General features: G+C 52.7%; 9 protein-coding genes across 9 annotated transcripts; 4 read left to right on the top strand and 5 right to left on the bottom strand.

Moving 5' to 3' along the window:
* Positions 1-399: 399 nt before the first annotated feature.
* Positions 400-3122, bottom strand: POX_b02330 (uncharacterized protein; the record flags this gene model as incomplete). The annotated part of the gene is made up of 2 exons (XM_050111244.1): positions 400-2800; positions 2869-3122. The coding sequence occupies 2 exons, from the start codon at positions 3120-3122 to the stop codon at positions 400-402; spliced, it is 2655 nt and encodes an 884-aa protein (XP_049971590.1).
* Positions 3123-3353: 231 nt separating this feature from the next.
* POX_b02329 (uncharacterized protein) lies at positions 3354-4813 on the top strand (the record flags this gene model as incomplete). The annotated part of the gene is made up of 4 exons (XM_050111243.1): positions 3354-3463; positions 3521-3594; positions 3644-3844; positions 3906-4813. The coding sequence occupies 4 exons, from the start codon at positions 3354-3356 to the stop codon at positions 4811-4813; spliced, it is 1293 nt and encodes a 430-aa protein (XP_049971589.1).
* A 2115-nt stretch (positions 4814-6928) lies between these two features.
* Positions 6929-8389, bottom strand: POX_b02328 (uncharacterized protein; the record flags this gene model as incomplete). Its single annotated transcript, XM_050111242.1, has 2 exons — positions 6929-7735; positions 7808-8389. The coding sequence occupies 2 exons, from the start codon at positions 8387-8389 to the stop codon at positions 6929-6931; spliced, it is 1389 nt and encodes a 462-aa protein (XP_049971588.1).
* An 853-nt stretch (positions 8390-9242) lies between these two features.
* On the top strand, positions 9243-10323 carry POX_b02327 (uncharacterized protein; the record flags this gene model as incomplete). The annotated part of the gene is made up of 4 exons (XM_050111241.1): positions 9243-9317; positions 9431-9530; positions 9661-9935; positions 10120-10323. The coding sequence occupies 4 exons, from the start codon at positions 9243-9245 to the stop codon at positions 10321-10323; spliced, it is 654 nt and encodes a 217-aa protein (XP_049971587.1).
* A 544-nt stretch (positions 10324-10867) lies between these two features.
* POX_b02326 (uncharacterized protein) lies at positions 10868-11588 on the bottom strand (the record flags this gene model as incomplete). Its single annotated transcript, XM_050111240.1, has 2 exons — positions 10868-10986; positions 11213-11588. The coding sequence occupies 2 exons, from the start codon at positions 11586-11588 to the stop codon at positions 10868-10870; spliced, it is 495 nt and encodes a 164-aa protein (XP_049971586.1).
* Positions 11589-14012: 2424 nt separating this feature from the next.
* On the top strand, positions 14013-15098 carry POX_b02325 (uncharacterized protein; the record flags this gene model as incomplete). The annotated part of the gene is made up of 1 exon (XM_050111239.1): positions 14013-15098. One exon carries the CDS (start codon positions 14013-14015, stop codon positions 15096-15098), a length of 1086 nt encoding a protein of 361 aa, XP_049971585.1.
* A 506-nt stretch (positions 15099-15604) lies between these two features.
* Positions 15605-17025, bottom strand: POX_b02324 (Ornithine decarboxylase; the record flags this gene model as incomplete). The annotated part of the gene is made up of 2 exons (XM_050111238.1): positions 15605-16662; positions 16734-17025. The coding sequence occupies 2 exons, from the start codon at positions 17023-17025 to the stop codon at positions 15605-15607; spliced, it is 1350 nt and encodes a 449-aa protein (XP_049971584.1).
* Positions 17026-19903: 2878 nt separating this feature from the next.
* POX_b02323 (uncharacterized protein) lies at positions 19904-21024 on the bottom strand (the record flags this gene model as incomplete). The annotated part of the gene is made up of 2 exons (XM_050111237.1): positions 19904-20477; positions 20558-21024. 2 exons carry the CDS (start codon positions 21022-21024, stop codon positions 19904-19906), a joined length of 1041 nt encoding a protein of 346 aa, XP_049971583.1.
* Positions 21025-21486: 462 nt separating this feature from the next.
* On the top strand, positions 21487-22659 carry POX_b02322 (uncharacterized protein; the record flags this gene model as incomplete). Its single annotated transcript, XM_050111236.1, has 1 exon — positions 21487-22659. The coding sequence occupies one exon, from the start codon at positions 21487-21489 to the stop codon at positions 22657-22659; it is 1173 nt and encodes a 390-aa protein (XP_049971582.1).
* Positions 22660-22661: the final 2 nt, after the last annotated feature.

The following is a 22661-nucleotide window of genomic DNA, read 5'->3' as shown; positions in this document are numbered from 1 at the left end:
TCAATTGGGCTTGTGCCATTTTGCGATTGGCTGATTGAAATTGATAACAACGGCCTTTACTTGTGCGGTAGATGGTGCTTCGAGTCCTGATTCCAAGTCCCTCCTCGAGGATGAATGCTACAAGTGGATCTTGCGTGATATCACGAGCAGTGAAAATGCGGCGACTAGCTTATCGTAATCTCAGAGCGCCCCTTTAGAGTACCTCATTCATTCTGAAGACAATTTCAGATTGGAAGGAGCCGAAAAAAAAAACAAAAGGAATCCATTAACCCCTTTCCTAATCTATAAAAGGTGACCGATATGATGACCATCGCCAGGTGCCTAGGTACCTAGTCCGTACAGATGAAGGGTCAACCAGACAAAAGTGAACAGTCCGCTTCACCCTGGTGGATCACGGGCTTATACCCGCAACGGGGGCAGACCTGTAGGCGCGCCATAAAAGTCCATCAACTCTTCCTCCTCCTCCTCCTCCTCCTGATGATTCTCCACATCGGGTTCTTCCTCGATTTTCTTGATCGAGGCCTTGGGAGGACGACTTCGGGAAGACGGAACAGCGACTGGAGTAGATACGGGAGTACTTTCGGCCTCAAATGCTTCACGGGCATCCTCGTACGGAAGTCTAAAGGCGGGGAACCCATCTGGTGCACGTTCAGCCCGGTCCATGATTTCATTCATGTACTTGCGGACCTCATCAGCCGGCTTGACGACGCGAGTCAATGGCTCCAGAATTCGCGGGTTCGCTGCGTGAATGCGGAAAGTGACGGGTTGCCAGTACTCTTTCAGATTTGATTCACTGCCAGACTTGTCATTCGCAGGAGCAGGCGTCTCAGTCTCACTGGGCTTCACATCGATCTTCTCGTCGCTGGGCTCTTGCTTCTGAGGGGTATCGGCGGGCGTCGGTGTAGCGATAGCCTTATCTGCCTTGGTTGCCTTCTTCGATTTAGAAGCACCTTTACTTTTTCGCCCGGTTCCCCCGTCGGGGGCGGTGTCGATGGGAAAGGGAGTATTCGGATCGACCTTTTTCACGATGAGAAATGATGCCAAGATGGTGTTTTCGTTTGGAAGCCATTCCAAGATGGAGTGTTCAGGGAACAGATAACGATCGCCTGACCCAGCATGACCTGAAGTACTGCTTCCATAGGGAGTCAGAGGGGAGGTGAATTCAAAGACAACAGACTTGTAATTGATTGGTGCAGGCACAGGTCGTGGTGGTGGCGCTTGTGGTCGGTAATAAGGCGAAGGAGAGCCATAGGCCGGTGGGCGGGACTGCACAGGGGCATTCGGCCCATACGGCGGCTGTTGCTGATGGCCAGGCTGCGGTGGAGTTGGACGTGGAACCTGTTGAGTTACAGTGGAGCTTGGAGGGATTTGCACAGCCGGTGGAGCTTGCATTTGAGGTGTTGGTGTAGGCGTTAACATGCCGGCGGAAGAAGAGACAGTTGCAGGAGGGGCTGGCAGGGGAGGCTTAACGGAAGCAGGAGTCGCAGTCTGCGCGGTTGCCACATTTGTCGTCACAGGCTCTTGCTTGACAACCGGCCTGGTTTCAACTGTGACGGACGCAGTACTTGCTGGCAATGAGCTGGAATTCGCTGCTTGCGTCGGGGCCGTTTGGGCTGGCGTTGAGGGCTGATTCTGTCCGGGAGTTGACGATTCTTTTTGGCTCTCTTCTGAGGGTGTTGAAGTCAAAGGACCAGGATTTTGCCCGATGTTCGGCGTGGGCGTTGCTGTGGGTATGGATACAAAGGGAGGGGCGGGTGTGGGTGTAACAGGAGCTCCCGTGGGAACAGGCGTGGTTGCAGAAGCTGCCGTAGAACCAGGTGCGGCCACTGTAGCAGATGATTGAGCAGGTATTGGTGTTGGTGTGGCCGTTGACATAGGCACTGGCGATGAAGTCGCAGGTGTTCTCTGCAAGGTAGCTGGTGACGCGCCATTTGAAAGTGGTGTCGGTTGGGTTCGGGCACCGTCGGCCGTGGTAGAATGCAGAGATGTTTGCTGATTTGGAACTCCAGGCCTCTGCAAGTGGGTGGCAGGAAGAGATGCTGGTCTTTGCGTGATGACGACCTGTGGGGACGCTGGTCTTGAAAAGTGTGCAGATGCCGCAGGCTGTTGAATCGCCGGTGGTCGATGTGCGGCCGCGGCCGCGGCCGCATTACGTTGAGCCTGTTGTTCTCTTGCCTTGATGATCGCGTTCAGTTCGTCAATGTGCGCTTGGAAAGCTCGGAGCTGTTCCTGTGAAGCCTGGCTGGATGCGACCACTCTCATGAGAGCCTTTAGTTCTGGGTCAGCAGCGGCTCTTGTCGCAAGCATCTGAATCACGGGATCTGGGCTGGGCTTCGCCGGCTGGCCTGGCTGTGTATTTTGGGGTGGCCGTTGGGTCGACTGCGGTTGTGTATGACTCGGTCCGCGTTGTTGTGGAGGGGTGGGATGTGTTCCTGGGTATCCATGCGAAGGTCGCGCGGCAGGGGCCGGGGGGTATGGAGGCCTTTTCTGGTTGCCCGGATAAGGCTGATATTGTTGGAAATTGGGTGCATGGCCGTAGTGCGCCATCTGCTTAGGTGGCGGAGCATATTGAATGGCCGGCGGTGCGTTGGGATCCTTGACAGTGTATATCATTGCATCAAAAAGATGCGGTCCCACGGTTACGTCGCAAGGGCCGACTCTGGTCATTGAATCTTTGGGCGGGTTGTTCTTTTCGATCTGTTCACGTTTTGTCTTCTTCGGCTTGGTGTAATATCTGACGAGGATGCCGTCGCTCAGCCACTTCTTCTTTGATCGCTCAAGAGCAGTGAGGAGAACTGCGCTAGAATCACCAACCGGCCCCTGTTAGTTGTACTTCTCTTCACCAGGCGAGGGTTAAGACGATCAAACCTTTCCGCGTAGGACTGGTATTCCTTGTCTGAGAGGTCGGAGGGCTGTCGCTCACGCAGGACAGGCACCGGTTCACCATCCTTGATTGAAATTGGCAGAGGCTCCACGGGTTCAGGCGGCGGCGGTGGCGGTGGTGGAGGTGATGGTACACGGGGTGTCGATGCCTTTTTCTTTTGTGACGGAGTGACTGCTTCGGAGACTCGTCTTTTGGCTGCGGGCTCGCGCCCCGCGCGTAGTTTGCGCTTCTCGGCCATGCTCACCCTACCTGTACACGAACGCGAGATATCTCTCACGGCAGGAATGAGGATGGAAATGGATCGATGAATCGCAGAGGATGAGATGGTTGCGGAAGAGAAAGATGCTCAAGCGTGTGACGCGATAAGTTGCAGCTTATCGGCGATTCGTCTCCGTCTCCGCCTCCGCTCCCCCCCCGTCTTTCGCCGCCGACGAGTGGCCCCAACGTTGACACGGTCGTCAACTACAAAATGGTCGCATTGCAGCCGATTTTCAAGAAGGCCTATTGGACCCTTGCAGCTGGTGGTCTCGTCTATGTTCTTTTCATCACTTCTTTGACGTTTCCGGAGGTGCAGCGCTTGTACGAATACCTGCCTCGGTGACCGTGGCACTTTTGCTAACACTTATTGTGGTATAGCTTTTTATACGCGCACAAGGTCAATCCAGCATACTGGCAGGATGTCAACCAAGTGGAGCAATTTGGCTTCTTGAGTATGTTATGGATGGGATTTCTGTGATTTCCTTGCGCTAATGAGAGCAGAAACTCAGGTGCAGCCATTTCATCTGGTGACACCCGATAACGAAACGCTCTATGGGTGGCACTTAATGCCACTGCATCTGTGTCACGAGCATGAAGAGGGGCTTATGGAGCATCCTCCTTCGGGACCAGCTGAAGACTACACGCAAACGAATGCTTTCAAGTTGCTGGCCGAGAACCCGAATGCTCGGGTTGTAGTGAGCTGTATGTGCAGTAATCCCTCCTGCTATCTGCGTCAACTTGGTCTGAACGAGGAAATTTTTAGTCCACGGGAATGCCGCTCATCTTGGCTCTGCCCAGCGGCCTGCCAACTACAACGTCTTGTTGGGTCTTTCCACCCCCTCGCATCCAATTCACGTCTTTGCCCTTGATTATCGAGGATTCGGCGTCTCGACTGGTACTCCAACGGAGGAAGGACTGATTACTGACGGTGTTTCCCTCTTGAATTTCTTGACTGCTGGTCCTCTGAGCATTCCTCCTTCACGGATAGTCATTATGGGTCAGAGTCTGGGTACAGCAGTGACTGCAGCTGTGGTCGAGCGATTCGCCTTTGGCTCGCCTGACCCAGCCGCTGTCCAGCCAGCTCTCAAGGATCCTGAGCCGTTTGCGGGGGTCATTCTTCTGGCATCCTTTAGCAATCTAGCGAGTCTCATCAAGTCTTACAGCGTGAAGGGCTTGACCCCTCCGATGTTGTCTCCCTTGGTTGGCTACCCTCGTTTCCAGAAATGGGTTATGAGCCACATTGTGGATAGCTGGGACACAGCTGAACGTGTTGCTCGATTGGCCGGCGTCAATTCCACCACTAGTCACGACCCGCACGGATCTGGTCGCATCCACAAGGATCTTGACCTCACTATCATCCACGCCAAGAATGACATCGAGATTCCCTGGCGTGAAGGTCGCCGAGTCTGGACTGCGGCGACTGGAGAACATAGTGAAAAGCGTGACGGTAGCGTGGTATATAGCATCGAGGCTGCCAGCGGGTCTCAGATCGAGGTCTGGGAAAGCAAGGTACCGACCAGAGATGGGTCCGAGGCTACGAAGAAAGTTCGCTGGGAGCGAGTTCAGTACGGAGGTAAGTCTGCCTTTCTCAAAGAATCTTTCTGGCTCATTCGCCAGAACAAAAAGTTCGATGAAGGGCGATGCGCTAAAGATTCGTCTATCGAGCACTAGGTCATAACAAGGTTGCATCATTCTCCGTTGCCGGTCTCGCCGTGCTGAGATCATTTGAGGAATAGAGGTCTGAATAACATATCGCTATTGACACCGGGTGCCTGGACTGTCGATAAATATCAGATAATCTATCACATTTTAACCTACTTAGAATGATATGTCCAAAAAGCCGTCTGTATAGTTGGGATCTTTAACCTCAACACTGGATTCGACAATCTGACCGCACAATCTCTCCATTGTATTGCAAGCGCTCGAAATTACTGACATCTTTTCTAAAGCCTATAAAAACCAACCCCGACCTCCACGATTCCAGAGAGTAGGCTTTCATCGGGCATCACCTCAGCTAATGTCTCGAGCACGACCTATTCTTAGATCCCGTGGTACCTGTATGAGGCACATCACTTGCTCGATCCCAGGAACGATATTCCGATCGTTGTCTTCTTGAATGTCGTGCCGGAGCCCCCCGACTAATCTCCTGCGAATGGTCGGGTCTCTCATTAGGATCGCGACTCTTGTCCTCTGAGCCCAGATCAAGGACCGGAGTGAGATTTTGGCCTGTTCTATAAGGGCTTGTAGATCGGGAGGGCATGATGCGTTCCAGTTCTTTAGTAGCTAGGTGTGGTTCAAGGTTGCCTGGAGGTGATGCAGTGGGAGGATGCTGAAGGACGGAAAAGTGATTGGTTCACGTCCGAGACGGGAGTAAAAAGGAAAAACTTTCTGTCAATTACAAGATGAAAATATATTATGTTGAGATAGCTGCAATTTATCAGGGAAGATGAAAGTACTTACTACAAGCTTGTTACTCATCATGAGCTAATGTTGATGAAAGTTGACGTCTGAGCCATTCCGCATCCTTTTGAGTTCCGTGGATCAATACAATGTAGGACGGAAAGCTGTGATCCAAATGATTCAAGTAGAATAGTCCCTTCAAAATTATCTACATAAACATGTAGCTTGTGTGTGAAGCGAACTTGTCTGGGTTCAATGTCATACTTCCATAGCCCGAAGAATCGATCTCCCACTTGAGCCAGACTGGCAAATCCTCAATCCAGATACCAGACAGCGGAAGACAGTAATTTCTGTATACTGCACCAGGGATCTTTCCCCTGTTGTACAGCAGAGGCAGCATGAATCAGATCTCGTCGCGCATGGTAAACTCCTTACCGTTGATCGCGGCAAACAAGTCGTCGAGTCCTGCGAGCTAAAAGAAAAAAAAACAAAAAACAAAAAACAAAAACAGGTTGAGCATAGGTCCAACCAGCCTCAGGATCATGGCCCATCGGTCATGAGGGCTGATAAGCCTTGTAATGTCAGCTGGTAGTGGACCAGGGTAGCCATTCTCACCTCAAGTCCGCACAGTGCGGTAGTCCCTAAGGTTGCGATCAGTTCTCGAGGGTCCTTTTCAGTGTCTGCAAAATGACACTGAGGGGTTCCTCATTGCCTTTGGCATATCTGTCGCCGATAGATGAAATTTTGAGTCTCGATAAAGGCCATGCGGAAGTCTGGTCCGCGGTTAGAAAAGTAGTAGTAGTAGTAGTAGTAGTAGTAGTAGTAGTAGTAGTAGTAGTAGTATTTTAGTCTCCCTTGGGCACACGAACAGGCTAGGCTATCGAAGGCCTTAGTTTGTATCAACCTTCCTTCATATCCTGTATCTAGAAAGCTCCTATTGCATGTAAATGGCGGTTCACCTGGTGTTAGTTCCGCCTCTTCCATATGAGTGTGACCCCTTATTATCCCGTGGTGCGAGACCGAAATGAGAATTGGTTGACGCGTATCTCTGTGAGAACTGCATGAATACTGACAACTTCATCAATCATTGTTCATTATTGATATCCCATATCTCATATCACATAGGTGGTTCGTTTCACATCACTTTCACATCGTTATCGTCATCACGGCATACCGACCTTCTCGCTCAATTAAACAACATATTTGAACGCTGTCAAGTCTTTCAGCCGTGACACTCCTCAATAAACAGGGAATGCCAGAGGATCAGATTGAAAATGAAAAACAAAATGGACTCCGACAAAAAGAACGAACAGACGAGAAGAAAAAAAAAAAGAGGGGGGGGGGGGAGAAAGGGGAAGAAAAGGGAAAAAAGAAAGCCTCCACCGGTCAATGACCCCGGACCCAGCCACAAAGATCTCGAATCCCCGTCTTGACATCAAGCTTTTCAGGCTTAAGCTTTCTCCAGACTCGCCGTAGACTCGGGACTTTGCGCTTGAAATGGTTGAAGGGATCCTTGGGCTCCCATTCATCGTCGTTCTCGCCGATGGGCCGGAACTTCTGGCAAACGGCATGGGCCTTCTTAGGTTTAAAGGCCTGCCGCCCTCGGAGGGACCAGTAGTCCATCTCACGGCTGACATCCACGCTTTGGACGCGGACAGAAGGCAAGACACGACCACCATTTGCTGGGGTCAAGAGGCTCTGGTCAGGAGAGTGTCGGTACTCCCGACAGCGCTCCAGGAAGGTCCCGTAGTTGGCGGCCAGGGTTACCGCGCACAGGGGAAGGAAGCCCAAACCCGCAAGCCTATTGGGAGACCCCGCGACCTTGCCGTGGCGGTTGGACTGGCTCGTGGAGAACTCGGAGCACAGCGCCCACATGTCGCCGAAGATTTGCTCCACGACGTAGAGCTTGCCTTCTTTGAGGTCAAGCTGGTCCAGAGGCTGGTCATCTCCGGTTGAGACCACGTACGAGGGGCCGACTCCGATGACCACGGAGCCTTCTTCGATCAGCCATCCGTGGGGCGCAACGTCGCTGCTGGGTTCAGCGCGAATGTCGCGGAGAGACTTGATGTAGTCGCAGTGGATTGGCTTGCGCTGCAGACTCGCCATGAAGTGTCCCCGGAGGCTTGGTCGTTGCACGGCCTGCTTGTCGGGTCGGGTCCGGGTGTTCAGGGCAGCGACAATGTGAGATATCATCTAGATGAAGGGTAATTAGTGAAATAAACTGATAGAAAAAAAAGGCAGGACAAGAAAATTATTGGAACTCACCGCTGGGCACTGCTCTGTTTCAGAATACAGAGAGTGGATCCCGTCGCTGTCCACTGAAGCGACCTTGGCCAGAATGGGCTGTGCGTAGGGCACATAGCAGGGTGCGGGTTGCATCTCCTGCACCAGGTCGGAGTCATGGGTCCCATTGAGGTAGGTGACCTCAGCATCCCAATGAGAGTCGTGACACGGCTCGGCGAGGCCATTTGGGGTGACCTCCAGGCTGGCGAGCGAGTGCACGGAGAGGTCGGAGGAGGAGCGGCGGGCGACGAGACCGAGTCGGTTGGGTGACGACTCGATGGAAGGAACGGCGTAAGTGCTGGTCTCGGAGGTGAACAGAGCTGAGCTCACGTAGCTCTCCGAGACAGGGACTTGAGGAAGGCGGGGCCCAGGCAAGTCAACCATGGACTCATGGTGACGCTTCTTAGGCGAGGCCCGCGAGACAAAGGGAGGAAGCAAGGTGAAGAAGCCATCACTATTGATGTGAGGCAAAGAAGTGTGAGAGGTGAGTGCATGGTCACCAGAAGAGCTCTCAAGCCCTTCATTGCCGCCACGCTGCACGGCCTGCATGCGGTAGGAAGACATGGTGAAAGAGGGAGATGATGGAGAGGAGTTGTTGATGGAAGAAGAAGAAAGATTGGAAAGGAGGTTGAATTTGGATGTAGCAAAGTTCAAAGCCAAAGCAAGCGCGTGCTGAAGAAGAGAAGAAAGAGAGAGGAGCAATATGAAGGCCAAAAAATGGTACATTTTATAGTCCACAGAACATGGTCGTTTCTGGCTATTCTGGAGCAAACATTTACTAGTACGTGTTTCGTGTCACACTTGTTGATATCGATGGTGGTAGAGTCTGGGATATTCCGAAGCAAACTTCTTTTGTGGAGGGTCGATACCGCGCGACAAGATGTTTGGATGAGTTTGTTTTTCTGAAATGTCGGAGACTGCCATGTTTGTCTTAGGCAACGTTGAGGCAAGTTCGCTGCCTAATTGAAGAGGAGGTTCTTTCTGTATGAAGCAAGACCATGTTTGAGGCAGTCTTGATACTATAGACATCAAGAAACTAACTCTATACCACCGTATATACTTCGATCTTCACCCGAATCGGACACGAGGAGAGCTAGTCTACTTGGAGCTAACGATAACCTTAATTGAATGTCTTGGCCCCTCGGCGGCAAGTGGCTGATCTCCGTTCCGCCCGCAACCCCCCCGGGCCGACAGTCCCACGTGTACTTAGTCATGTTTGCAGCCTCAGGCCCCTAGAGACTCATGTGTCTGAGCCGCGGCTGGCAGAAAATGCGGGCACTTGCGGGGAAACCGGGTCAAATAAAGCATTGTCATCGCCAACTGGCCATTTCCCCCGATTACCTCCAGTTTTTGTTTTTTTTCCCAGTAATCTAGTCAATTCCAAAGCAATCTGCTAAATTAGACCCAAATCAAAACCATGGCACCCCCTAAAGTGACTCTCTACGTCGATATCGTCAGCCCGTTCGCATACATTGCGTTTCACGTCTTGAAGGTTAGTTTGGTCGCCCGTAGTCTCGGGTCTCTACCTGATTCCAATTTGGGCAATTTCAACCCAGAGCAAGCCATTACCTGGACACTCGACACGAGCTGACTTTTCCCAATTAGAACTCCTCCACATTTGCAAAGTGTGAAGTCACTTATGTCCCCATTTTCCTCGGTGGCCTGTTCCAGCAATGCGGAAACCTGCCACCCCTGAACATCAAGAGTAAGTGAGCTACATGCAATACGATCACCCAGCTTGAACCCACCTCTCCCACAATGCTACACCCCATCACAACTTGAATCTGATCTCCTGCTCAACCTTTTCTGTTGTAACCCTCTCCAGATAAAAACAGATGGATCAATGCGGAACGAATCCGATGGGCCAAATACTTTTCCGTCCCCATCTGCGACACTCCCCCCAAGGGCTTCCCCATCAGCACCGTCGCCGTACAGCGGGCCCTCTGTGTCATTGCCCAACAGAGCCCGCAGAAGTTACCCCGCCGCTATCGAGGCGCTCTATCACTCGTTCTGGGTCCAGTCCAATTCTGAGATTGGAAAGCCCGCGGGCTTTGGGCCCATTCTCGAGAGTGTTCTCGGACCGGAGGCGACGAAGGAGGTTCTGAATGCGGTATGTCCTTTTTTTCCTTCCTTTTCTTTTCTCCCTCCCTCTCTCTCTCTCTCTTCAACGGTTGTATTATCGCTTGGTGGTTTATGCCAAGGTCAAAGTTACTGCAATTTTCATCTTCTTCCTCTCCTTATTATTTTCTCGTCGTTTGCTCTTCTTCTTAACCTCCCTCGCTCACCAATCTCAGATCACACAGCCCGAAGTCAAAGCCCTCCTCTCAGCCAACACAGACCGAGCCTTCAAGGCAGGTGCCTTTGGTCTCCCATGGTTTGAATGTACCAATGCAGCCGGTGAGCAGCAGGGGTTCTGGGGAATCGACCATCTCGGCCAAGTCGTTGACTTCTTGGGGCTGGAGCGTGGTAAAGAGGCGGGATTCAAGGCGTTGCTTTGAAAAAAAAAAGAGATTCCAATTTAGTGGACTATACTGTACACAGTGTACAGTGTACAGTGCTTTAAGGATGGGTACCTATGCACCTTGCCAAGCGCCTGATTTTTCATCTGACTTGTGAAATATGTGAATACGGTAAATTAGGCACCTGCTATCTGTCTCTTTGATATAGCTAAGGATCACATGGTCTGCTTTGTGCAACTTGTACTCGGGGAGAGGGTCAATTGGAGGACGGAGGAACGGGCAGTTTGAAAATGGGATTTGATCCAGCAAGTTGGTCTTGACTTCGGTACAATCACATTATGTATTTCCCATCCATCAATCAGAACACACATGATTCGATCGGTACGCACAAACATGTGACAATCCCCTGCGTAAATGAGCAGAAAAAAAAAACAAATCAAGAAACCAAAGGGGGAAAAAACAAGATCAACGCCCGCGCCGTATGCAACGCCGTCCTTCTGTCATAAACCTCAGTCTGCGAGGAGAGAATGACATGCCATGACACAGCATGACAATCACACGTCTCCCTCACACCGCCGCGATATCATTCATTGCGTAGGGGCTCGGGTGCTGTACTGCGATGCTTGTACCGTAGAAAGTCACATATCTGTTCATCGGGCATCTGTTCGATGTACTTATAATCCGGGTGAGATGGATCAAGGCCTAGATGGCAATATATTAGCATCCACCGTCCTTGTGAATTCTCTTTTTTTGAAGGGGTGGGGGCAGAAGCAGAAAGATTCAAAATATGGAACCTGGCAGGACAATTCTTATTTGTTTGTCTTCACTAAAAGGAGAGAAGGAGAGGAGGAAGGGGAGCAAGGTTGTAGGTATGGATGCGATGGACGAGGTCCCAAGTGACCACCCCCTCATTATTCATGATACATACCCTTTTGAGGTTCGGCTTCTGATTCCGGAGACACCTTGCGGATGATTTCGCGCACCGCCGACTGGGTGGATTGGAGGGCTTCACTGGCGACGGGGACGATATTCTCGTTGACGGCGTCTTTGACCAGGTTGAATTGGGGACCGGCGAGGGATGAGACGTTTTGCTGCAGGGTGGTGATGATTGATGAGGAAGAGGCCGAAGCGGAGTCGGAGGTGGAGGCGGAGGTGGCAGAGGAGGAGGATGCCTTTGTGTCGGTGGTGGTGGTGGTGGTCGTGGTAGAGGGTGACGAGTATTGTTGGTTGACTTCGGATGAGGTCGTTTCCCCCGTTGAGGTGCGCGAGGGCGAAGAGGAGAGTGAGGTGTGGGGATTGTCCATGATCAGAGGTTGAATTTGGAAAGGCTCTAAGCTCGTAGATGGGCGACGGTCACGGTCGACTATGCAAATAGTGTGACTACTGAGTATTTGGGAGAGAGAGGGACCCGTCCCGAGGCAGTTGACCGATCGAACAAAATGATCAACACGGATCGTATACAATCAGAATTGAAAGAGAAAGATCAGATCAGAAAGAAAGGAAAGAAGAAAGAGTAAATCGGGAAAAGAGAATCAGATGGATTGAAAACTAGGCTTTTGAAAAGTCTCAAGGCCTGTGTTTCAAAGAGAAGAACTGGGGGAAGTGAGGAGAGATTCAAAAGCATCCGAGTTGACAGCGTCGGAGTGTCTGGCACGATAGGGCTGAACACGAGTTTGACGTAGGGCTGGAGATCCAGTTGGTTACAGTTGCGCGATAGGCTGGATATTTAGCGGCCGCGAAATCAGGACCAGAGAGAGAGGAAAAGAAAAATAAAAGAATAAAAAGAATAAAAATAAAAGCCCCGTCTGGGCCCCCGGTTTCTGAGCGTTACGCCATTTTTCGTCGTTGCCTGCTGCCTCTGGTTTCCTCTCCCATTCTGTCTCTCTCTGTCTCCTCCGTATATCCCTTTCTGTTGCAATTCCTACCACCGAGAGACAGTCACCTTTCTGGTGAAGGAGTGCTTTTTCTTCTTCTCCCCCTGCCTCTTCACCTGTTTTTCCTCAATCGACTTTCGTGTCGGCAATCTCCTCTGCTCTTCGTTTCAAAGGAAAAACACCCCACAGTCGAGACGAGAACAGGACCCTCGCGACAGCCAAGAAAAAGAGTGGGGCAGCAGATTGAACGACACCAGAAATGGCCGCCTGATCGCCTCTCACTGGAGGGCTGTCAATCAGCCACGCGTGCCAAAGGCCTTGTCCTGTCAGTGTGGGTGGACGGCTCTGTAGAGTATTATAGTGTGTCACTGTATACACCTGCATCCCCAATGGTTGTCCCCTCTAGCCCCGGGCTGACTCCGGTTGGCAAAGAGCGGGTGTTGCGTGAGATGAAGGTGGATCGTCGTTGCGCGCGCAATGTGGGCACATCCGTCGCCCGCAACGTGCAATGACGTCGCTGGGATCCATCGAAGGCGAGGCCGTTGATGATGATCATGGCCTTTGGGGGGAAATGATGATTGATTGTGTGGGCATTTCATCTGATGGGTATCTACTACGTACCTGTAGGATCTTCGGGATTATTTTGGATGCCTAGTGCTCGGTGGACACGGAGACGATCATGTTATAGACGGCATTGAAACAAGCACCCCGTAGTCGAGTTGATTTTGCAGAGAGATTTGTGTGAAGGGACGACGACATATTCATGTAATAGTCATTGCATTATATAGGACAGAGACCAGGGAAACCGTACACCTTCCAATGTGGCCAATATCCCTTAATGGCGACACCTGGATCTCTTCCTCCACGAGGAGTGTGGGTGCATGTGCCAAGACAGTGTTGACGTCCCTCTACCCTCGTCAGAGTGGACTTTCACCCGGATCACCAACCAGGACAGGTTGACACTCTAACAATTTGTTCCTCGCAGTCCCGTCTTCAAGGGGATCACAGCAAAAAAAAAAAAATCCAACACCCATCTTGTAATTGGGTCATCGTCACGGACATCCCATGTCAAACGCTGGACATCAGACTGCGTACAGCAGACAGCAGACAGCAGACAGGAATATCCCTCGACTGCAGTCCCCACTGCCGAGTGATTCCGGTAGTCCACACTTGCCACTGGCCTCACATTCTCCTAAACGAGACATTAGAGACAGATAATAGTGAAGGAGAACTTGTCATAAAACCATATGGAAGCATCCAACCTCGAAACCACGCTTCGTTTCCGAGCACCGATGATGCGCTGGTCGTGGGAGCCCCCACCCAGCGCGGGCGCCCCCGCCCGCCGGTCAGTAAAAATAATCGAGTCCGCAGCAGCGGAATGGACTGAGTCGAGTATCAGTTCAACAAGACTCTGTAAGGGGTGTGGTGGGGTCATAAGTATGTTAGTGGTATTCTCAACAATCACTTCACGATACGAGAGTTTTCATCTTTCCTCGCTGTACGAGTGAAGAGACCCAAACCCAGTTCACACTCGCAATCAACGTGGGTGTCCACTCTCGGCTTCCACGTTCCTGCCTTTCCGCCCCGTTGATTCGTTCGGTCTTTTGTTGTGACAGGACCAGCTTTTTTACAGACCTTTTTTTTCCCCTACTTCCTCTACTTCTTCGCGGAGTGGCCAGTCTACACACCACCACAAAACCAAAACACACTTGCTCAAACTCGACCGCTTGGAAGATCAACGGCGACGATCGCACCTGGAATTCATCCTCCTCCGCCGTCAGACCACCCGCTGTGTCGATCACGGTTTTACACCATCACAACTAGCCCCTCCTCCTCCTCCTACCACCACCCACGATGGCACCCATCCCAATCACCATCGTCACGGGCTTCCTCGGATCCGGCAAAACCACCCTCCTCCTCAACCTCATCCCCCAACTCCCTCCCACCTATAAACTTGCCCTCCTCAAAAACGAATTCGGCGATGTGGCCGTCGACTCCCAACTCGCCGCCACTTCCTCCATCTCCGGCGTCCGCGAACTCCTCAACGGCTGCATCTGCTGCAACCTCGTCGGCCAACTCAGCGATGCCCTCGAGCAGCTCCGATCCACTGTCCATCCCGACCGCATCATCATCGAGACCTCGGGGAGTGCATTCCCCGCCACTCTCGCCATGGAAGTGAACCGGTTGGCGCGGGAGGGCGCACCGTTCGTGCTGGACGGAGTCATCAGTGTGATCGACGTGGAGAATTGGGCCGGCTACGAAGATACCAGCTACACGGCGAAATTGCAGGCGCAGTATACGGATCTGATCGTCATGAACAAGTGGGAGGTGGCCGGGGAGCGCAAGTTGGATGTGTGTTTGGATCGAGTGGGTGATTTGGGGGTGGAGACGCCGTGGGTCAAGTCGGATCGGGGATTCGTGGATAAGGATGTGTTTTTGGGAATGGACGGCGCCTTGTTTGCCAAGGAGGGTGGGGTGGTCCATGATCAGGATCATGGACATGACCATAAGCATGACCATCAGTCGGAAGTCGAGGTGCTCTCCATGCAATTGAAGAATGCGTCGGGTAAAGTGGTGGATGTGGATGGTTTGGAGCGACTGTTGCGCTTGGCGCCCCGGGAGGAAGTCTATCGGATCAAGGGAATTCTGCGGTGCGCCGCGGCCACGCCGCCTCTCGAATCATCCGATGAACCCGAGTCCAGGAGACCGGACCAGTCGGTCGAGTCCAAGTATTATATTCTCAACTGGGCATTTGGTCGGTGGACCTGTACTCCCTCCGCCGTGGTGGCAGAGTCGGCCGACGAGGCAGTGGCGGCGCGCTTGACTCTCATCCTGGCACGGTATGAATCCGCCAAGTGGAAGAAGAAGTTGGAGGCCGGTGATTTGGTGCAGGTTGCTGGCAACGAACCGGCCGATCTGGTGGTGGAGCGATTGGTGTGATCCGGTGGATACCTGTATAGACCGCGCGCATCTAGACGATAGATCGATAGACGATACACCCATGATGATTGCATATGACGAGACACACGCCAGGGCGGAAAGGAGATTCGCCCGTCTTACGAGGTCAACGTGCTATGACCGAGATATAGAAGACAAAAAGTTCAACGTTCACATGCCTTGCTTTTTTTTCTATCCAGGGACGCAAAGACAGTAAGACCAAGTGAAAAAACCAGTTCTATCGCGCTTTTACAGGCCAACCGCAGAATGCAGAACGCAGAACACAAGTCTATTTTAACGAACGTTGATGATCAAAGAACGGAACCAGCAGGGGATCCGTGACAGAGCCAAGGGTCCATCGCAAACAGGGTCGACTATACAACACTAGCGGCACTCCGAGAGAACAACCAGTGTCAAGCCCATCCATGCTACATCAATCATACAAAAAGGCGCAAAGAAAGCCATCAAGAAGAAACAATAATGACAGCAGCCAGTACTCTCTCCAGAATCTAGTAGTTCAGCAGGGCTGAAGCACCCGCCTCGCTGGAAATGTAAATCACCTCATGGTTGTCGGAGAATCCGTTGAAGCGAGTGGCACTGCACTTGGTGTAGGCGCCCATCTCCTCAAAGTACAGCCAGTCTCCCGTATTCAGGAGCCCCGGCAGATCAATGCGCTGGGTAATCACATCGATGCCGTCGCAGGTCGGGCCCCAAATCGAGTACGAGTTGATCTCCCCGGCCGGAGAGCTGGGATATCCCAACTGGGCCGAATCGGCAGCACATTGAAGCACCTTGGCAACCGGGTGCTGATGGTCGAAGATGATGTTGGAGAAGTTGCCATACACACCATCATTCAAGTACAACATGTACGCAGTGCGCGACGGGTCCAGTGGGTCCGGGAGGTCACGGCGAGCAATCACATTAGCCGCCAGGGTGAACGCGTTGGCGACGTAGTAACGGCCGGGTTCGGCAATAATCCGAACGCTCGGTGGGAAGTATGTCTCCAAGGCGGCGCTGAGGATGCCGGAGAACTTCTCAAAGGTGTCATGGCAGAAACCACCCCCTACATCCAGGGTATGCAGGTCGTGGCCAATCTCGGCAGCTTGGTCGAACACGAGACGGGCGTCTTGCACCGCCTTGAGAAACGCACGAGGGTCCTCGGCACCGGAGCCGACGTGGAAGCTGACACCGACAACCTTAAGCTCCAGCTCACGGGCAAGCTCGAGCAGCTGAGCCGCCACGTCCAGGGAGGCACCAAACTTCATGCTCAGGCGACAGAGGCTGGTGGAATCGTCGGTCAGGATGCGCAGATAGAGCTCGGCATCCGGGAAGTGGGCTTTGATCTTGTAAAGCTCATCAGCGTTGTCGAAGGTCATCTGCTTGACGCCGACCTGGGCGGCGTAGCGCAGGTACGACTTGGTCTTGCATGGTTGCGCATAGATGATGCGGCTGGGGTCAATGCCCGTGCGGAGGGCCAGGTCGATTTCCGACTTGGAGGCACAATCGAAACCGTTACCCAATTGGGCCATGAGACGCAGAACCTCGGGATCCGGGTTACATTTGACAGCTAGCCACCGATGCGGGTTAGTCAACCGGTCTTGGTGTAGATCAGAGAGCGTGTCTTTTGCGTAGGCTTACCATAAAAGGGCTTGACTCGGCCCAAGTTCATCTTCCATCGCATATGCTGACGGTAGACTTCTCCCATATCGGCAACATAAAACGCATCCTCCTCCCCGGCCTCGCACCGGTCGGTGTCCACCTCGGATGCACGCTTCCTCAACACGTCCAACACCAGCTCCTTCGCAGTCAACTCAGATTGCAACAGTTCGTCCCCATGCTTACTGATGTGGCCAAGAGGATCATGGTTGATCATCTCATTCTTGATGTGGCACACATCAGCAGCAGGCAGCACACACGCAGTCGGGGCCATATTCGTGCAGCTGCGATTCAACACGAGATAAACCTTCTTTTTTGTTGGTCGGAAAGATTGACGAGTGGAGACGTGACAACAAAAAAAAGTCCGGGGGAAAGAGAGAAGAAAAAAAGGGTTGTAGATGATTGTAAGTCACAAGTGAAAAGATGCGACTGCGTTAGGGAGGACGAAAAATGTCGCAACCGTAGTTGACTGGACTAAGCCTCCTCGACCCTTCCTCCTTAAGAGGAAGAACCTTCAGAGAAGTCCTATGCGGCAGCTCAAAAACCGAGGGAATATTCTGAGAGGGCGTCAACGGGATGAAAAAAGGCGCACCGGACGGACTCTCAGCGGACGATTGCAGCAGGTGGTGGAATGTTATTAAGAGTGTCGCGTTGACGGCGAGTGGAGACAATTTGGCTGAGCAGAATCGAGGCTACGGGAGCCGTGGTGACGTGGGGTTGCCTTTGGTAGAGGGGACCAAAGGCAGGGGGGGGGGTTTGCTAAGCTAGCAATTGAGAAACAAAAAAGAGAAAGCGCTGATCAGCAAGGAATCCAAGATGGAGGCCCGATCAACGATCACTATGAGAGAAAAAAATGGACGGTTGAGGTAGAAGAGGTCTGAAGGCGGGGGTGGGAGGGTTCCGAGTTTTAAAATTTTTTTCCAAAAGGGTTCGGGGGGCGGTGTTAGGGCACGGCGGGCTCCTGGTTCAGGTAGGAGTAACGCCGGCGAGCGGGAAAAAAAAAGAGATGCAAAAAATGACGCACGGCGTTGGAAAATCCCGCGACAGGTGGATTAGGTGGAGCGAACAGGTATAGGAGAGAATCAAACAACTTGGCATTGGCACTCACCTCGAATCACCGACAGTCCTCGAACAAAATGAAGATAGTTGTGCGACTGTAATAGTTGAACGTCGTGGGGGAAAAGAAAGGAAAACATGCAGATGAGGGAATCGTCAAGCAGAAAACACTGGTCAGGCAGCTCGAGGTCGAGAGAGCTGCGTGCTGCTAACGGCGTCCGGACGACTCGGAGATCGGTCGAGTTAAGGGGGGGGGGAAGTATTACGTGGGTTTCAATTGGGTACCCAAGTAGGTCAGTTACAGTAACAAGAGTACCTCTTCAACCCGTTCCAAGTACCCACGCCTAGCCAGAATGGGCGCTGGACGGTCCAGGCCTGCGCAGCAACACACATGTGACTCTGCCGCTTGACCAGATTCTTCCAATGCACTCCAGTCTCCAGCTGGAGGCTGGCCTACAACCTGATTTCATACTCTTACATCTACACCTCACTGCCTACCAAGCTTTTGTTCGAAATTTTCGAAACCCCTCCCCCTCCCCCCCCCTGATGCTTCTCTGATATATATGTATCAGAAAAAAAAGACGAAAATGGGATTCATCATGAGTTGCTTGTCATGGCACAGTGACTGATATTTTATGCGTCCGGCTAAAACCGAGGGACATAGATGCCAGTGGTCGCGACCGGACTGGTTCGTGACTAGTGCATTGGGCACCAGCCTCCCACCTGGGCATGGAAGGACTCACCCCCCGTGAGGACACTGCACTGGGCCAATCCTTGTACAATATCCGCACAGCTAAGGTCGCACCAAGGCAGTGTCCAACGGGGAATTCAGTGGACCTCGTCGCCGTGGACTCGTGTATAACTTGATCTGAGCTTGCAGGAGAACAGACAATTCAGTCCGACTGCCAGTCTGGATAGGATCGGGTGTAGTGGTGCAGTATGGATCCCGCTCCTCACTCCGAGTCGCTAGAGCTCAGGTGGAGCAACGAATCCAGACTAAGACGGAAAGTTGGGCCAAGGATACCGGCTATGGTTCAGGGTCAGTTCGGAGCCAGGAGAGCAGCCCTTTTATTGCACCATTCAAGCTTGGCCTCTTTTGGACACCCTTACAGACGTACATCACCCAGCAGGCAAAGTACGAAAAGAGACTGAGAAGGTGTAGTATGAGCGAATTTCTGGTACCCCGAGGTTGCTTTGAAATGAGGACTCGGGTCATGCCGTCGCGGCGCATGTGTGTAGTAGCTGGCAGAGCTGCAAGATTCATTCGGTGCCTGTGGGATCTTCATTGTCTCAGAGGAGCATCGACGGGCCCACGAGAGTTGATCTCGAGATACGGTGTGGCACGAGAACGAACAGTGAGAGGTGATCCCCCGGGCACAACTCCACCAGAAGCGTACTACTGGGCCATTGAGAACCGAGTGATAAAGAAACAGTCTACTCCGGTACGCTGCACAAGTGAGTGCTGTACCTGCACGACAATGCCAGTTGCTCCGTGGCGGTCAGATGCGAGTGATCAAGACCGCAGCCCGAACCTTAGCGCACGCACCACAGTCGTGCATGAATGCTGCCCTCGAGGACCCGTGCGCCACAGACATCGGGTCAGTATCAAGTATCAGCAGGCGCCAGGGAGTTTGCTGCACTTCCACACGGGATGGTCACAGCCGAGATGTCATGAGGGACGCAAATTGACTCTTGACACCTTCTTTACCACCATTACACTTGATCTTCTCTCGGTGGTGTAAGAATGCAAAGAGCGTCGAAAGATATTATCGACCAGCGCCAACTGAAAGAAGTGACTGACTGTTCAGTGGACTGGGACGTGACCCGCCAAGTCTTGAAAGTTCGGAAGAGACCCGAACGGACGGGAACGGGACAGGGACCGTCGATGACGCAGTGGTGCACGGACCACTTGTTGCTCCGGCGGACAGGGTTGGGAAGCAGTAGACCGAAAGTAACCCACTCTCGATGGTCTACAATTTCGACTCAATGAACAGTATTTCAAACTCAGGGCTACGGATAGTGTGAGATAGAGTATTGAAAACGTGGCGTCTGATCCTGTGTCTGACCCAAATGTCCAAGTTGGTCCCTCATGACGTCTAAAGATGGTGATAGCAATACATTTCAATCGAGTCCATTTGGTCCCATTGGGCCGGCAACGACAAGGCTGCGTGCGATGACTCGAACCCTGCAGCCCGCATCAGATCAAAGAAGATGGCTTCGCTCTCATGCCGCCGCTTGAGGGCCACCAAGATCAAAGCGCGGGGAGACCCTTGAACCAAGCGACCAAGCACAGAAATCAACGCCGGAAGACTGTCCGCATTATAGGTACAGTCGGACACGAGGATCAAATCGATCGGCCGACGGGCCAGGTCGGGGGCCGGCTCATCCCAGTCGAGCGTCTGAAATGTGATTGATGCCGGAGCTCGGGGTGCAGCGTCGTTGATATTCCGGGTGACAATCTCGGCGACCTCGGGGAGATCGGTCAGAATGATCTCGCAGTTACTGTGCATCGTCGCCAAGGCGATTCCCACAATACCGCACCCGGCGCCGAGCTCCACGACGCGCAGTGGCGTCTTGTTGGGGGTCAATAATTTCGCCAGGCCGGGCATGGTCGTGTCATGACCACTCACAACTCGGTCCAGAAATATAACGGCGGCGAGAGCTGCATCCCTGCAGGGTTGATGGAAAGGATGAGTCCCGGACGAATGCTAGATCAGAGGGTGTCGGGTGAGAACCCAGGCATCACGAACCATATATGCCGAGCAATACTATTGCCCGTTTCCTCCCAAATATTCAAAGGTCGCACATTCCCGGGGATGCTCAAGTCTCGTCGAATCAGAGGTTCGGCAGGCTCCCACTGAGGTCCAAACGGTGCACTATATGCCGATATCACCAGAGGCAGAGAGCCTTCCTGTAAGATATCACGCTCAATATTTGAAAGCTGAATTTTCAACACAGCCGTTTGTGCGGCGGCTCCGCTCAACGTGAGCGGCCCCAATAAGACTGGCAATTGACGAGACCCGGCTTGCCATTGCAGGGCTGTCTGCGATCGTATCGTATTTGAGGGCTGTTGAATCCAGCTCGCGGTCAAATCCACATCTTCCGCGAGGAAATCGTCACCAAGATCCGTGGTGATGCAGATCAGGGCGGAAATGAAGATGGACTTTTTCTGCTGCTGAAACCGAGGCGTCTTGAGAAATCGAACGTAATATACCATCTTTTACCTGGAATTGAGCTTAACAAATCGCAGACTGGAGAATTACCTCTCAGCGCCAAAAAAAAATAATTTAAAAAATTAAAATGCTTCCTCATTCATTTCTTCTGCAATCAACTCTAACCCCAGCCTTGGCCCCACCGAAAATCTCTCTGCGGAGCTTGAAGGAGGGTCTATCCTCACGTGCTGTGGTGGACTGACAAGCAAGGCATCCACAACCTCAGGCCACACCACCGACCGCGAGGCAGCGACCCCAGTTGGGTGGGAATTCCATGACATCGTGATTGTGCTCTTAGCTCTCGAGGCATCACCACTCGCCCGCCGGCCAACAGACGGGGCCTCTCGATCATTTCATGCCGTTGCCAGTGACCATGACGGCCACAGAGCGCTGATGTAGCCAAGCATCGCCCTCCTTTCGCCTACATCCAGCTCTCTCTCTCGTTCCGGTCCTCTCTCCAATCCAAGATGATGCGACCGCGGGATCCGCGCATCCGTCAGCGGATCAATCAAATCTCACACAATTTAGAGTCTGCCAATGAGTCCGCCCAGGAGGGCATCTATACCTTCTCGCAAAATTACATCTCGCCATGTCTGAATGGTATCGGCCAATGTGTACAAGCATGCACGGCGCCTTGCCTGCCGAGCTGGGAGGACCAGCTGCGGCGCCGTCGCCGGGGACGTGCCGAGGCCAATTTCGACTTTTACGATGATTGGGAAAATGAGGAAGGCGAAGAGAGCTTGCTTGGCTGGGGCACTGGAGAGCTCGATCGTCTGCTGGCAGGGAGTGGACTTTCTCGCGGAGGAACGTCCGAACAGCCACGACGGCCTCGGAAGATGAGCTACGGCACTCGACAGACGAGGCGACGCAGTACGGTGCATATTCCTGACTCTCGCTCTGATCCGACGGTGATTCCCAAGTCTTCATTTCTGGGATTCCTCGAGCGGTTCCCATGGCGAATTGGCCCCAAGGGTGTTAAGTACCGGCCTTCTGCTGCCGATCTACAAGAACATCCGGGAAGTCATCGCCGCCATATGCAAGAGGATGAGCCTCTAATGGAAGCCTCTGAGGATGAGCGGGAACAAGTCTCCTACCAGAATGGTGGACGGGAGCGAAGTGCAACACAGTCCTCTCGGGAAACGACCAATTCCCTAAGCTCCCGTGGCGACTTATTTCCGAGCGATGAAGAAGATGCAGTGCCACTGGACGATGAATTTGCACTCACACTCGGTCGGCGGAATACAGGGCTCGAGTCCGACGACCAGTCTGGCACGAAACCAAGGATGGTCAGATCGTCCTCGGGCACTTCGAGCCTCGGAGGCGCATCATCAAAGAGATCCAAGCGAAGAAAAAAGAAGCGGTCCTCGACCAGGACCGGTCTGAGCTCGGATCCGGAGATAGTTCCGAGCAACGAGATGCCAACCCTGGCAGACCTCAAAGTAGAGGAGGAGCAAGTGGCACGGGAAGAGGAAGCGGCTGTTGAAAGCAAGCGACTCGCGGCACTGGATTTGGCAATCAAACGTGGGCTGGAGCCAAGTGGCACTGATATGCCGGTATGGTTGACATCGGATGACTTTCTAGCTTTGCAATCGTCCCAAATTGACCCCCTCGTTACAGTCCTCCCCAGTCTCCATCAGTGACG

Source organism: Penicillium oxalicum, chromosome II (assembly GCF_001723175.1).
Source record: "Penicillium oxalicum strain HP7-1 chromosome II, whole genome shotgun sequence".
Lineage (NCBI taxonomy): Eukaryota > Fungi > Ascomycota > Eurotiomycetes > Eurotiales > Aspergillaceae > Penicillium > Penicillium oxalicum.
Note: the sequence above shows the minus strand (reverse complement) of the source record. Positions and strands in the feature narration are given on the sequence as shown.